Source organism: Dicentrarchus labrax, unplaced genomic scaffold (assembly GCF_905237075.1).
Source record: "Dicentrarchus labrax unplaced genomic scaffold, dlabrax2021, whole genome shotgun sequence".
NCBI classification, from domain to species: domain Eukaryota; kingdom Metazoa; phylum Chordata; class Actinopteri; family Moronidae; genus Dicentrarchus; species Dicentrarchus labrax.
This window is the reverse complement of record NW_026136702.1, coordinates 6,157,521-6,171,914: the sequence shown is the minus strand read 5'-3', so window position 1 is coordinate 6,171,914 and position 14,394 is coordinate 6,157,521. Positions and strand designations below refer to the sequence as shown.

General features: G+C 41.1%; 1 protein-coding gene across 1 annotated transcript; it reads right to left on the bottom strand.

Annotated features, from left to right (window-relative positions):
* Positions 1 to 737: 737 nt before the first annotated feature.
* On the bottom strand, positions 738 to 13,832 carry LOC127351223 (uncharacterized). The gene is made up of 16 exons (XM_051378544.1): positions 12,953 to 13,832; positions 12,361 to 12,411; positions 10,408 to 10,508; positions 9,996 to 10,122; positions 9,824 to 9,873; positions 8,583 to 8,688; positions 7,761 to 7,919; positions 7,560 to 7,677; positions 7,416 to 7,477; positions 7,061 to 7,186; positions 6,866 to 6,960; positions 6,610 to 6,771; positions 6,274 to 6,470; positions 5,789 to 5,918; positions 2,591 to 2,784; positions 738 to 1,804 (listed from the first exon to the last, which is right to left on the bottom strand). The coding sequence occupies exons 1-16, from the start codon at positions 13,815 to 13,817 to the stop codon at positions 1,570 to 1,572; spliced, it is 2,778 nt and encodes a 925-aa protein (XP_051234504.1). The 5' UTR covers positions 13,818 to 13,832; the 3' UTR covers positions 738 to 1,569.
* Positions 13,833 to 14,394: the final 562 nt, after the last annotated feature.

The following is a 14,394-nucleotide window of genomic DNA, read 5'->3' as shown; positions in this document are numbered from 1 at the left end:
CTCCAGTGTTAATTTATTTCCATAAAGGCAGCCATGACACATTCTCTCCTCTGCCTTCTGTCTCTGTGTGGCTTTACTTTACTGAGCTTTGAATTTTTCTCCCTGTCTCTCTGTGCTGAATGGAAGAATAGACCGGATTGACCTTGGTCCCTGCTGTATGGTTATTTTGACAATGAGCATCATCATCATTGTCAATTTCTATCCGTCTCTTCCTCTTTGTGTCTCTCCTTCTCTCTCTCTGAAGCTCTACGTGTCTACACCCTGCCATTGCATTGTTTTGCGGTTTTGGATAGGTTCTAACTATATTGTTACGCTTCCTGAGGTATGTGATTATGGTTCATCTGTGTCAGTGGGTAAATGAACATGTTGTGGCATGGCTGACTTCAATTTCCCATGTCTCTCCTAAGTCTCTCAAATCTCCAGCTTGCCAGTATCATACTCCTCCCTCCTTGTGGGTCTGTTTGGCAACCAGAAAATACCATCTCTCTCATCATCCGGATTATATGGAGCTCATTTGCCTTTGATTGCAAAACCATTAATGCACAAATGTATTGGTGACTGACCTGTGACCTTTCTCATCGACTGGCAAGCGAAACTGGTTTCATCACTTCTCCTCTCAGGCTCTTTGGACCCCAGGGGTCTGGGTCAGGGTTTGGTAGTGTTTGTGCTGCCTTTCTGTCAGACTTCCATGATCCACTGCCACTTAACGAGGGAGAACAAGGCTGAGAAATGAGGCATTTCCGGGCTCAAGGGTTTATTCCTACAGCACAGTGGATTACATTACAACATACAAAGGGGAGACATGACTCATTTTTTAAGAAATCTTCTGCTCTGAACACTGTTCCAGATCATCTTAGTGTCTAATCTGAAAGGAGAAAGCTTGCAGACAGGATACAAAGCTTTGGGACGTGTCTTTACACCATGTCACATATTTTCTGACTCTATCCAGTTCTATCTGTACTTTTAAAAAGGTGAAGCATTCTGCTGAGTCCTAATCAGGCTTACATTGTTATACCCTCAGGAATTACTCTGCTGGATGCTAAAAAAAGGCTTATCACATATCCAGTGGAGCAGCTCTATCTGCCCCGGTGTTTCTTTTTTTACTTTTCATTTTCCCTCATGCCACAAATATGATGTAAAACAGGAAGAGATCCAAATGGAAAAAAGAAGTGAATGTAGTCTTTGTTTCTGTTCTATGTTTTTTCTGGAAATATGTTTTTCATAGGCATTGTTCGGCACATACATTGAAACAATATGGATTATACATTACTGTCTATCAAGAGCAAAGTTATGTACATATGGTGAAGCTTTAGAATAAAAAAAAGTTAAATAAAAACAAAAACACTGCTATATTACTATGTGACATTCCTAACTAAAAGGCATTTGGCAACAATCAATAAACATGTTCACATATGGAGGTAAATAACTAACTAACAAAAGCTGACATGACATTTCACATTATGGGTTATTCTACAGACAGATATCAATTTAAAAAAGTGCTAAACATTTTGCACCATCCTCGTCACCACTGCCTCTCTCAGTGTCTCTTTACTTCTCTCCGTCATATCATCAGATGGCCATCACTTTCCGTCGTGCAGGGGTTTCCATGGTGACCACATCCCTCTCTGCGCCGATTGGATCAGGGTTGACCATGCGCTGCAGGAGCAGAGGGTGCTGCTGGGAGGTTAGGCTGGGCACAGGCTGGCGAAGGACAACAATTTGAGCGCTGGGTCCCTGCAGCAGGATGTCAGTCAGCTCTTTCTGTGTAGAGTTGACCACTGGTACACCATTCACCTCCACCAGTCTAGGAGGCCAATAATATAAATAAAAATGCCACAGAGACAATGTCATCAATACAACCGAGCATCATGTCATTCCAAGTTAAAAAAGTGTACTGTACTTCAATGTTATAATTTTCTTTCAACTCAAATGTTTATTTGGCCTCTCTACAGGTAAAGGCAGGACCTCTCTAATGCTTATTTAACAAGCAACAAATAATATCAAAGAATTCACAAATCACTAAGCATTAAATATTAAAAACATCACCTTTACACAGAGATCATTAAAAATTCCCTCCATTTGTTTTTATTTATAGCCACCCGGATAAAACCGTCGAGGGAAATAACAACCCTTTGTGTTTTTTCATTAGCTATGTAGAGAGCATTGGCACAGATGCTGCGATAAGTGAACACACACAGTGAGGCTCAAAGACTCTTCTCAGCTTCTGTGGTTCTCTCTCTCTTTCTTTGGCAGGATTGTCTCAAAGAGGGATGTCAACTGCTGTGTGGTGTGTGTGAATACTCACGAGTTTGACAGTGCTGCGCATCTAAGTATGTACTTGTTGTAATGCAGTAATTGCTTAATTATGTGAAGTTCTTTTATCTGCTCTTTTTCACTCTCTTCTGCATCCAAGTATTAAATTACATTGTTTGCTTGCTTTGGGGCTAATATCTGATGGGTTTCCATAGCTACCAAGCATAGGAAAATAAGAGTGAAAGAAACTGGTGGGATGAGAGAGAATACTGCTATCACTAACTTTGTCATTAAGCCTGGATAAATTACTTGGTTTGTGTTTTTGTACGTGTGTTACCTGTCATTCACACAGAGGTGAGAGTTGTCCACTTTGACCACCACTAGTCCGCCGCCTTCTCTGTAGTGACACGTAAAGCCATAATGGCCATCAGGGTTGTGGTTCTCCTGTACAACCAGCAGCATGGCGGGAGACTGCGGTGACACCAGCTGGCTCAGGCTACTGATGGCCAAACTCTTTTTCTGAGCTTTCTCCTGAATGCAGAAACAGCAAGAACACATTCATAAATGCAAGGGCACGGTCCTGTTAAATGCAAATGGTTCAGAATTTAAGACATAGTCCATTTGTGGTAGATTGAGGTAAATTTCATGTAAAATATATCATATGTGACACAAGTAGTATTTTTATAGGCCTGTTTCATGCTTTCATTTTGTCCAACTTGATCAAATAACTCTTATAAATTCTCACCTATAGTATATTTGCAGTAAGTAAAGTGAAATTTAGCATTTTGGGAAACACACTTATTCCCTTTCTTGCTGAGTGTTAGAGGAGAAGATCAATAACACTGTCATATCTGACTGTAAAATACAGCCAGCAGACGATCAGCTTAGCTTAGCATAAAGAATGGAAATGGGGAAACAGCTGGTGGGCTAAAAAGATTCAAAAGTAACCAAGTGGAACATCTTTAAAAGAATAACTCAAAGATGTCAAAGAAGTTTCAAACTTTGTGTGTTTCTGTGCCTCTGAAACATGAAACTGACTAGTTATCACTTCCTTGAGATAAAATTGTAACTTTGTTTCTTGGAATAAAGCTTAACGATAATAGATACCATTATGTAGAAGTCCCCAAGATATTAAACTGAGGCCAGAAGACCACCAAGATGTAATGATTAGCTTTGGAAAAGATCATACCACAAGTAGCTTGCAGGGATCAGAAAAAAAACCTGTGAGTCTGACCACTGAATTCCAATGTTCCCTTATCCAGCCTCTTGGCATACTCCCCCTCCCCCCAATGGCATGTGAATGCCTTGCAGCAATAGATGCCGCCTTGCCAGGGTCAGGGGTCAAAGCTAAGACTTCTCTCTCCTCAGACAAGTGGGCCAGACAGGATATATTCGCGGAAATGCAGCTGAAGCCCCTTGAGAAACACTCTCTAATGCGCATCATTTTCCCTTATAGTCCCTCAATGTTGGACACAAGAGCCCAAAGAATTTTCTCTTCATTTTCTTCTTGTTTATCCACAAGGTCTGATCAAATCCAACCCTACCTGGGCCAGACACAGGGCACATATCCCATACACACACCAGACACAACCAATGTAGTAGTAGGCAATTAAAACACTGCTATTTAAGATCAAAAAGGTCGCTCCAGTGAGAAATAATGGCTCACCTTTTTTCCCAGTAATGAGTATATAAGTTGCAAATTGCATAAAGACAATAATTTGCCTCCATCATAGTAAGCTACCACATGATGTGGGAAAGGACTTTGTTTCACCTAGTATGAGAAATGATTCCCTGACAGGCCAGACAACATGGATGCTAAGTGGAAGAGATTGCATTTCATTTATAATGATGGGTGTTAGTAGTTCTGAATTCAGTGCTGTCATTCTGAATGCAGACGCCTTGGCTGATCCAACAGCAGAGATCCTTTATACAGTCAACCTTGGGGTAGAAAATGGAGGATAAAGTAATGAGAAACAATCTGACCACATTGATCAACTGCAACTTGTATCATAACTGTTTCTATACAAAACCTGGAAGCACCCTATCTATTTCCTAACATCTGGGGCTTGCCATGGAAAAGAGGTGGCAGATTTTTCACAAAACTTAATCCATCCTGAACAAACATGAGACTAAAGAGCGGGCGAAACAGTAATTCTTCCAATTTCCCCTCTTTAATAGTCCGTCTGAAGTTTTTGAGTTGTCTAAAGCTAAAGTGCTTATTTAAAATCATTTCCGCCATTTGTTGTCCTTTCCCTCCTCCTCTCAGTCTCTCCCTCTGTTTCTCTTTCTCCTTCCCTCTCGAGCTGCTTTATTGATGCTCTCCAGTTGCAATAGATCTTGGAGATTAGACTGCCGATGATGAAATATTTCCTTATTGTCTGTAATGCTGGGGCAGCCTACAAGACCAAACACAGGGCGGTCTGCTCCTTATTAGAGCACTAGCTCCATCAGTTCCCAGGCTGCTCCACAGCTCTGACCTGTGTGTTAACTCTGATTAGGTCATATGATAAACATTAGCGCTGCTGCTTTTCCCACAAACTCAGCACCTAAAAAAGCGTGGCCCCGGGGCGGCAACGTGACACGGGGCACCTTTCAAAGCCGAAGCCGCGTGTGTCCTTTCATGGCACCTCGTTAGGGCTTCTCCAACGGGATAAAAGAGCCACATTAAAAAAGAAGTGGGCTCCTCCGGGGATAGATGGAGATAGTTTTACACATGCTGGCCCATTTCTCCATTGCACTCTCCCAGTGGCTTTTGTCACACACATTCCATTGTTGGTATGGTCACAGGCTCTCGGATGTCAGCGCTAAACATCATTTTCTCGGAAAAAGTGCATGTTCATCCAAAGGACTTCACTCAGCCTTGTGTACCCATTCTCGCAGCGGGACTAACTGCACAGCTTAAAGAAACAGAGTGGACTGAATAGAGCATTGTGTTGTCACTCAGGAGAACAGTGAAGAGAAGATCAAAGATGATGGTCATAATAAGTGTCAAGTAATGGCCTACCACTTCAGGAAGCTGTTCCCACCTTTCCTAGTGTGTGCTAATTCTACTGTTGGATAATTAAATTAACAAATACATGAACTTCACACATTCTGTACATTCATTTATCCTTTATGTGTGTGATCATCACAATATGGCTTTCATTAGTAATGAAAAGACCAGTTACAATATTTATATTGCACAAGTTGTCCTGATATGGTTAAAGACATTGGGAGCGTTTGGTGAGCCCAAAAAAGCCAAATTTGACTTTGTTCTTTCTTCAGTAGAAGTTTGATTTTAGTATCCCATACCACACATGCTTCTCTCGATAACTAGTGTTGTTTTGGTGCAAATCTAGGTTTCTCACTGTTTATTTTTAGCAATCAAAACAGTCTCTGACTCAGACCATACAGCTTTCCCACATATTGGTGTAACTGTGTTTCACATGCTGTTGATTAAACTCCACTGACTGAGCTCCAGACCTCTAACTTTAAAAATACTGCAGAGGTGCAAATATTCCATGAATGTAGGTTATCTTAATTTGATCAATAGTACCTTAACATAGCTTTCTTGCAAAGCGTTTTGGAGGTGAGCCACCTGTCGGTTGAGATGTACCATGGAAATTTCCTCCTTAAAAACTTGGCAGTTCAGCTTCATCTTTTCCAAGAGACGAACGTCCAACTGCCTGAAAAGAAAAAGGTCACAGATATATATATGTATATATATATACATGCATACCTTATGAAACATGTAGTTATAATGTAGTTAAGGTATTATGTAAATTTAACCAGAGTTAAATAAACATAGCAGATGGTTTATTGTCCTTGGAGTAGCAATGCTTTAGCATCTTTGACTTTTATCAACAATTCCTTTAACTCAGTTAGCTAGTGATACAAACAACAAGACCTCACATATACAGTATATTCTACGTTAATGAGTATTTTGGAGTCTCTTATCTAACTGCCTTTTATGTCTTTGGAAGGTGGAAGGTTTTATGCGTTGTTGAACAAGCTACTAATTAACAGAGACAGTCCACCTACTTTTTCTTGTGAGCAGTGGAGTTGTTAATGTTGTCTCTAAGGGCCTGCAGGCTCTGCCTCTTGTCGTTCAGTTGGCTTTGAACCAACTCCAGCTTCTGCTTCAGCTCAGCAGAGCCAAGCCTGTCTACATTCACATCTCCATCCATGTTCTTTAACTCTGAGCAAAATGCTACCAGGCCGTGGTGGAGCTCCTGGACCTTTGGGGTCAAAAGATCAGTTTTCAGTGGTGATTTTATTTTAAAGTTTTAGTTAATAAATTCTTCACAGTTATGGTTAGTTACAGTAAAAGTTATCGGTTACATATTTTCATAGATGTAGTTGAAGAGAGACATTGACCTGAAGGATGACATTTTGTAGAGAGTCCACCTGTTGGTTTAGCTCCCTGATCCTCTCTTCTTTAGCTGGCTGGTTCACCTGGACATTTTTGTTGATGTTGCTGTTCTCATCAGGGCTCTTGACTTCTGGATTATTTTGTAATGCAGTACCTGAGGACTTCGCCTAGGATGAGAAAAGCATACAAAAAGATATCTTGTTAAATGGTACATATCAGGTAAAGCCTGGTATCTTACATATAAACAAAAGTTAGTGTTACCGTTTTGCACAAGTGCAGCTCCAATTGTCTGTTCTCTGATGTCGATGTCAGAAGAGTCCCAATCTGTTGATCTGGTGGGAGCTCCTCTGTTGAACCTTCAAATCAAAGCATGTGTACAATATATGAATACATACATTGTGCCTTTTTGTGTGTGATAAAGACTGCACAATGTACTGTGCATCATGTATTGTGTACCTTGCTTTTCTTTCAGTATGAAGAGACTGTTATCTTCTGTCATTCCCAACATTTTGATACAAGAATCCAAGATTTTTCCCACCGTTGTTTCCTTTGGGGTTCTGAGATGAACTATCCGCTCTGACGCTGCAACACAACATGACACAACAATTATTAGTAATATAGAAGTAAAACAAGGCTTAATTTATTTTTACATAAGTGTTGATTATGAATATCAAAGAAATGTCCACACCATAGACACTGCATAATGTGACTATAAGTGAAATGCAAATTACAAATTGTAGAGGCAAATTTTTTTAGAAAGGTAAAATGTGACTAAACGGCATTATACCTTTAAACCAATTCGGCGACTCACCATTAATAGTGATCTCTATCAGTTGAGAGTTCCTCTGTACCATGTAGTTTTGGCTGTTGTTTCTATTGTGGAAAAAGGCCAAGAGATTAGAATTAAAGATGTTTTTTGCTTGGTTGTTTACATTACATAGATGAGAGGTTGTACCTGAGCTTGAGGGAACGCCGATTCATGCTCAGACAACTCACATGCGGAGAGGACTTGGACTTGCTCATTGAGACTAATTTTGCAGTGAATGTCTCAATATTATTAGGGCCTAGGGATTCTGTAGAAAAAAAAGAAACGTCAGTAAACAGGACATACTTCATGTTCAGGTAAATTCCTCATGTTGTAATGATAAAAGTATACCAAGCAGTGAGTCGAGTCTTTGGCTGATGGTGCTGGGAGGGTGCAGCTCATTATAAATGGCTGACAGTAGCTGCTCCCTATCTTCCAGTGTGGTGATATGGAGGATGTCCAGAGTGTTTACGTCCACCGCCGCTATGTCTGCTCCACACAGTTTTGCATCTGAAAAGGAAACATTTAGTCACACACCTACATACCTCAAGAAATCAGAGAGATGTGCCGCAGCTTTTAATCTATAATCCACAACAAACATTTGAAAAAGTCCTGACAAACAAATAAAGATGTTTTTTGAGTTTGTCTAACTGAATGCTGGTTATTTTTTATAATTTTTAAAAAGGAAAATGTGGTAATTGGACCTGTAATATCCAACTATTGTCTTTATAAGCAGAAAGTAGAACAAATCAGAAAATTAAAATGTAAGTAGCTCTAATGGTACAAAGATAATAACTTTTACAGCGTTACATTAGCTTTTAGCTATCAGCGACTTTACAAAATGATGTAACTGTTTGTTTTGTTTTTTGGGGCAAAAAGGAAACTAATGACACAAATACCTAATATTGTAACACAAAGCATGGACTTCATGAGATTGTTAAGAATAGTTTGTTTATTATTGCATAAAACTATTGCTATAAAAATATAGCAGTCTAAATTTGATTTATACGGTAATGGTGTCAGATTTAATCTTACATGATCCTCATCTCCTCTTCCTCTTACCTTATTGACAGTGATAAAAAAATGTTTTGATTTGATCTGCAGTGAAGATAAATCAAATTTGCAATGTCTGTTATGCAACCACAGAGCTGGGAGAGGAAGAATGTGTTTTACCTCTGATGAAAGGGAGACATTTCTGCAGTCCGATACTGGTAAACCACTGGCAGACCTCATCTGTGCTCAGCTCTCGGAGAGATTTGGCCACTTTCCCGTCCATGTCCTGGGGAGAAGGAGAGGTTACATACCTGCTGCTTATGCCACATTCTACATGGGCAAAAACCATGGTGTATAATGTCCTCTCTAATTATGTCATCGTGCTCTACACACAAGCAACATACTCTTCAACCATTATTTTGAGATGTGATACAATATTTTCGAATTTTCTAAATACATAAAATAAGCAAAGGTTGGGAATTGCAAAGAGGAGCGGGACATGACGCACAAAGATGATTCAGACCCAAAATGCTGCATGTGAAAACCTATTTAGTAGGCGGCAAGACAAAGGCAGTGAGGCAAAACCTGGTTAAACTCAAAAGCTCTTCATCATTGTCTGTGTCACTGATTCTTTCAAAGTATGACTGTGTTGGATACCCATGTTTCGACATATTACAGCAGATAAACACATTTGTGTGTTTAACTATAAACAAACACTTAAAAAGGACAAAGAAAAGTTTACTTCAACTGGGAACCTAAACACAGATTTCTAAGTAATCGTTGCCTTAGTCACAAATTCTCTGTTTATGGTGTCTCTGGGAAGAAAACTACTATGTTCGCTGCTGCCAGTAGAGGCTTTACAGGGTGACTGTGGAGCGATTAGATAAAATGAGGTAAGAGGTTTGCCTTGTATTAAAGATTTCACTGTTATGGTATGAGACAGAGAGACCTATAGAAAAACCCTATTAGCTCACAATTTAAGGTAACTACATAAATAATCCATAGTTTCAGCCATTTTATCTAATTTGGGGTCCCAGTGAGGGGCTCTAGTGTGAGGCGTGGCTGCTTAAGATACATGCTGCATAAATTACTCATATGTACAGTAATTGACGGGATACCAGAGGAAAATAAAACAGTTGATAATGCATGGAGATAATAAGTGCAGGACGTGAGCAATTTGCCTTAAAAAAAGATCTTTCCATTTTGTGTTTCAGCTAACACATAGATCGCTAAGGATACAAGCAATCTTGCTTGGCAAATCCTGGACACAAAGACTAAAATCCTGAGACTATTTGCAGAGTCATTGCTTTGACAGATCAAGGGAGCTGGGAAATATAAACAGAGCATATTCTGTAATTGCAGCAGCTCTGGGCTGTGTGCTGATGCCACCCTGAAGGCCCTGCTTTGATGGTTTACAGTACCTTCTCAGGGAAGTTTCCATTCTGATCCTTAGACTGAGGCATATATGATGCTGCATGAAAGGCATAAAAAAACAGAGACTTGTAAGGTAATCTTTGAATTATGTATCAGTCGGAACAGTGATTTTATGTAGAACAATCCTGTTTGTCCACAAAAAAATAATACCAGACTCACAGACAGTTATGCGTCGTTGTCGTGGCGACCCCTCCTCTTCCTGGTTGTTTGTGGTCTCAGTTAAAGCGTGGAAAGTGGCGCTCCTGGTCAGTGTGTCCCCGAGACTACAGGAGCGAGTTATCTGCCTCTGTCATATAATGCAGGTTTCAGTTAACATAAGACTTGCCCAGTCAAATCAATTTGCAGTCAGTAAGTATTTTTAGCTTCCTCAGTCATAATACACAGTCACAGTCTAAATCAGATAAAGCACATTTCCTCCAGGAATGTGTAGTGACTCTCTGCAGATACTTTTGAATACATGAAAGGTGCATGTGTGGGCCCTGTTGGCCATAAATAAAGCATGTGATGTACAGTATAAGGAAATCGTGAGAAAAGCTTTTGGGAAAAAAAGTTCTTTGCATGGTCTTAATACCCGTTGGTGAGTTAATGTGTCCATGTTGGCGGCGTTAGGTAGCAGACCAAGATCAGCTTTCAGCATGTCGGAGCAGGTTACATCCCTGTTGCTCAGGTCATCTGCATAGTAACAGAAACAGTGAGTCAATAAATGAAGAATTCACCCTAGTTAGTCTTATCTTAGTCCTTGTTTTCACCCTTTTAAGCCACTGTTGTACTTTTATGGTTTTAGGCCTTCTCAGCCTTTTTCTGTCACACAGGTCACCAGGTCTATTTGCAGTGCATTAGCTGGTGCTGATACTGGACGCAGCTAGATGGGGTTGCTTGGCAACCCGTTAGACACACTAATGTCCGTCTGGTTGATGACATACTTCTCTGACAACCCAAGTTCTTTCCCACAGAAAGCCCATATTCCTACATTTTCCAAATGTCACTTGGTCAGCGAGCAGATATCTTTTTTTTCTGCTATCATAACAAGCAAGACGAATGAGGCTGAGAATATGGCATCCAGGCTAGGCCCCAGCTTTCTCAGGCAACACAATGCTGTGATGTGATAGTGATAGATGTTGGAATGTTCTGAGTTGTAACTGCTTTAAGTTTTATACCTTCTCATATTGAAGCTTCAAGACGCCCTTTTACCCTTTAAACAACAGTAGTCTTTTCAAATAGTTTACCCAACAAAAAATTCAGCCTAATTTCTTAAACACATGTTTTTCATTTCAGGGGCCTGTCTCTGAAAGGCTGGTTTGACATGGACAGGAGTTTAGATGGAGTCAGAATCAGATAAGACAGTGTAATTGGTTTATGTGTGTCAGCAGTGGAATCCTGTCTGGGTCCTGGAGAGACAGTGGAGTACAAAGAGGGGGGCAGCGAGCTGGCACTCTCTTCATCACCTGGCTGGCCTGTGATTCACTCTGTAGAAGATCATTAAGTCTGGCCAACAGCTAAGAAAATTCAAAAACACAACTGTCTTGTCTAGCCCAGCGACGAGTCTCTCAAGATGTGTAGGAGCACCCTCCTCTAGCTGACCTCAGACACAACATCGTGTCTTTGAAATCCTGAGAAAATCACTTCTTGTCTCGCTCTGTGACTTCCTTTCACCATGCATGGGAGAAGGGACACGATGGAGAGCTGTCTGAGAATGCTTATGGAGGGTAGCAGTACACCCACCCTACCACAGCCATGTTCAGACTTCACACAGTCTGCATCTTCCAGGAAAAGCCCAATCAAAACAAAGAAGGACAGGACATTTTGGGCAGGCTTAGGGACACAGCCTGATGTTGCCTTAAAGGGTGAAATCACCAGTAATGGAGAGATGGACATCATTCCCAGTCTGGCTCAGTCAGCACAAGTCAAAGCACGAGTGAGTTCTCTCACCCTTGACTGGTTAGCACAGACAAACACATTGCATACTTGCATGCACACATACAGACACTGAGTAATCTAGGTTTGGTACATGACAACCATTCACACACAGACAGACACAGACTTAACGACAAAGCAAAGTTTTAGAGTCAGAACTTTTCAGCACATTTATGTAATGGATAGGCAAAAGTGATGCTTATCATTTCCAGTATTATTGTCCTCCTCTGGTTTGAAAAGAAATTAAGCTCTTTGAGAGACGACTGAGGGAGGAGAGCATGCTGAGTCACAGGAACCCAAAACCTGGGAACCGCCTGCCCAGCCATGCACTGGGAATACACACACAATGGCTAAAAAGGGATTCCAACAAAGGGGAACTTCTGCAACTCCCAAAGGAGGCGTTCGAGGTACTGTAGCCATGTCACATAATGACTGCAATTTCATCTGAATGGGGAAGTGAGATCAAAACGAAGAGGCAACACATGAGCTCAACAGCTGGATGGAACAATCTATCATCTGGTGCCATAAACCTCTCACCTAGAGTTTCTCTAAATGGAAAAAGAAAGATTTAAATACAAATAATAAGTAAATTTACCTCATGAAAACTCACCCAAGTTGTGCTCAGTAAATGATAAAAGATTTATTCCAGTGTTGAAGCTCCCTATGTGACAGAGAAAGAAATCAAGACAACCATTGGGACAGTTTCATTTGAAATAAAAGAAGAACAGAAAGGACGCTCTAGTATTCTGGGGGAAATGCTTATTGTCTTTTTTTAACCTCAAGTTAGATGAGAAGAACAGTTTCAACATCGCCAAGTCAAGAGATTTTTCACAGCAGATATTTTGTCATAAGTGTTGTTGTTACTAACAACATTAACAATGGCTCTGTTGTGTGGAAGTATCCCGGTAAGCCATGACAGTGTGACAGTGAGCCAGCAGAATGTACAATACCAGGACTCTGAAACTGAAGCAGCTGAGTGGAATTCAGACATCATTTAGTTTATCATTTACAACTTCATTTTTCCTACTGTGGCGTTGCTATGTCAGAAAGGCCTTATCATGGAGCTACGTCGTTATTAAACACACAGAAAATTATCTGACATTAATTTCCTCTTCTTTCTCCTAGCAAGAAAGCAAACAACCATATTCCCCAAAATAGAGTATTGCTTCAATGAAACAGCACTGGAGATGTTATTGACTCACTTTTCTGAGGGTACTCAGGGAGAGGAGCCACCTGGTAGGCGCTACGTAAGAACCTGGGCTTTTTTTTCTCTTTATCCCATTCCTTGGTTGGCACAGCCTCTCTTTCTTTTCCAAACCGATCACTTAGGCCCTCTTCAGGTTCAGCTGTACCATCAGCATCACTGACCTTATTCTGAGCCAGTGTGAATTTGTCCGTGGACTCCTCTGACTCCACACTCTCCATCTTTTCCTCATAACTCTCTTGGTCACCAGCAGCAAAGCTACCATCACTGCCAGATGTATGTGCCACACTCTCCTCTGAATTAATGTCAAAGAACTGATCATCATCAGCTATGTCAGATGGCGTGGGTGGGATCAGATTAATGACAGGTGGTGTCAGGAGGCTCCCAGAAGCTGCCGTGCTATTAGTGCCACTCTCAAACAGCAACGGGTCTTCCTCCTCTTCTTCTTCCTCCTCTCCACTGGTACAAATGATGGCCAGATTGACTTGGGGTTGTATGGGGAGTGAAGACAGAGGCTTCAGCCGTTTCTTTTTCAGAGCCCTTTGGCAGGCAGACACAGAGCTGGCTGAGCGGGCCATGCTGTTCCTTGGGGTCAGGGGTTCCTCCTCGAGCAGGCTGAAGCTGCTGTTAACTATCCCCAGATCTTCCACTGTAATCTGGATAGCCTCCTTCTCACCTGATCCCCGTTGATCCAAGTGTGGATGCTGAGGGCCCCCATTAATCTTCCTTTCCTGCTCCTGCAGAGAATCCTTCTCCTCACCCCGCAAGCATGAGCAGCAGAACAGCCTGTGTGAAAGACGCTGAGTGCTCTTTCTCCATATGTGCCGGCGAGGCCGCTGATTCCCTGCATTTGTACTTGCCATAGCTGCCTGACTATACGCTGGCTATACTGCTAAACACACCATTCTTCAGTTTGATCAGATAAACCTTTGACGAGGAGATAAACAACCTTCCACACCTTTGAGATATCCACAGTATCTGCACACAACACAAACACTCATCTGCAACATGGGTTGCTTAGGAGAGGAGTAAAAAAAATGCATCAATTCATGCTCTCTGGGTCAGGTGAGCACTTGAAATGAATGCAAGGCTTTGATATGTTAAGCAGTATCATTGTAGATACAGCTCCGGTTACAAAGGGCTCTAATAAGATAGAAATACCCTGCCAAAATAAAATCTTGGCAGTAAACTAATAAGAAGAAAAGTAAATTGATAATAAAGAAAATCACTCATGATTATACAGTCTGTGTGTGTGTTAGTGCACTTGTCCCTGCATGAATGTTCATATGATTGTATTATTACAAGTCAGTGTTTAGTTTCTCTGTGGGTCATCTGTCGGGGACTTACAGCATGTATGGAAACAGGTGAGAATATGGGCTGGCGGATGCTTGGCTCATACAACCCCCATGGCATCAGATAACATTTCCTTCATTCCACAGG

Bases quoted from the DNA above. Each gene is read 5' to 3' on its own strand.
- LOC127351223 (XM_051378544.1), bottom strand. From the start codon at position 13,817: ATGGCAAGTACAAATGCAGGGAATCAGCGGCCTCGCCGGCACATATGG. The intron at 10,123-10,407 runs GTATTAAGACCA...ATTATATGACAG, and splicing joins ACACATTAACTCACCAACGG to AGGCAGATAACTCGCTCCTG. The intron at 9,874-9,995 runs GTGAGTCTGGTA...CCTTTCATGCAG, and splicing joins ACAACGACGCATAACTGTCT to CATCATATATGCCTCAGTCT.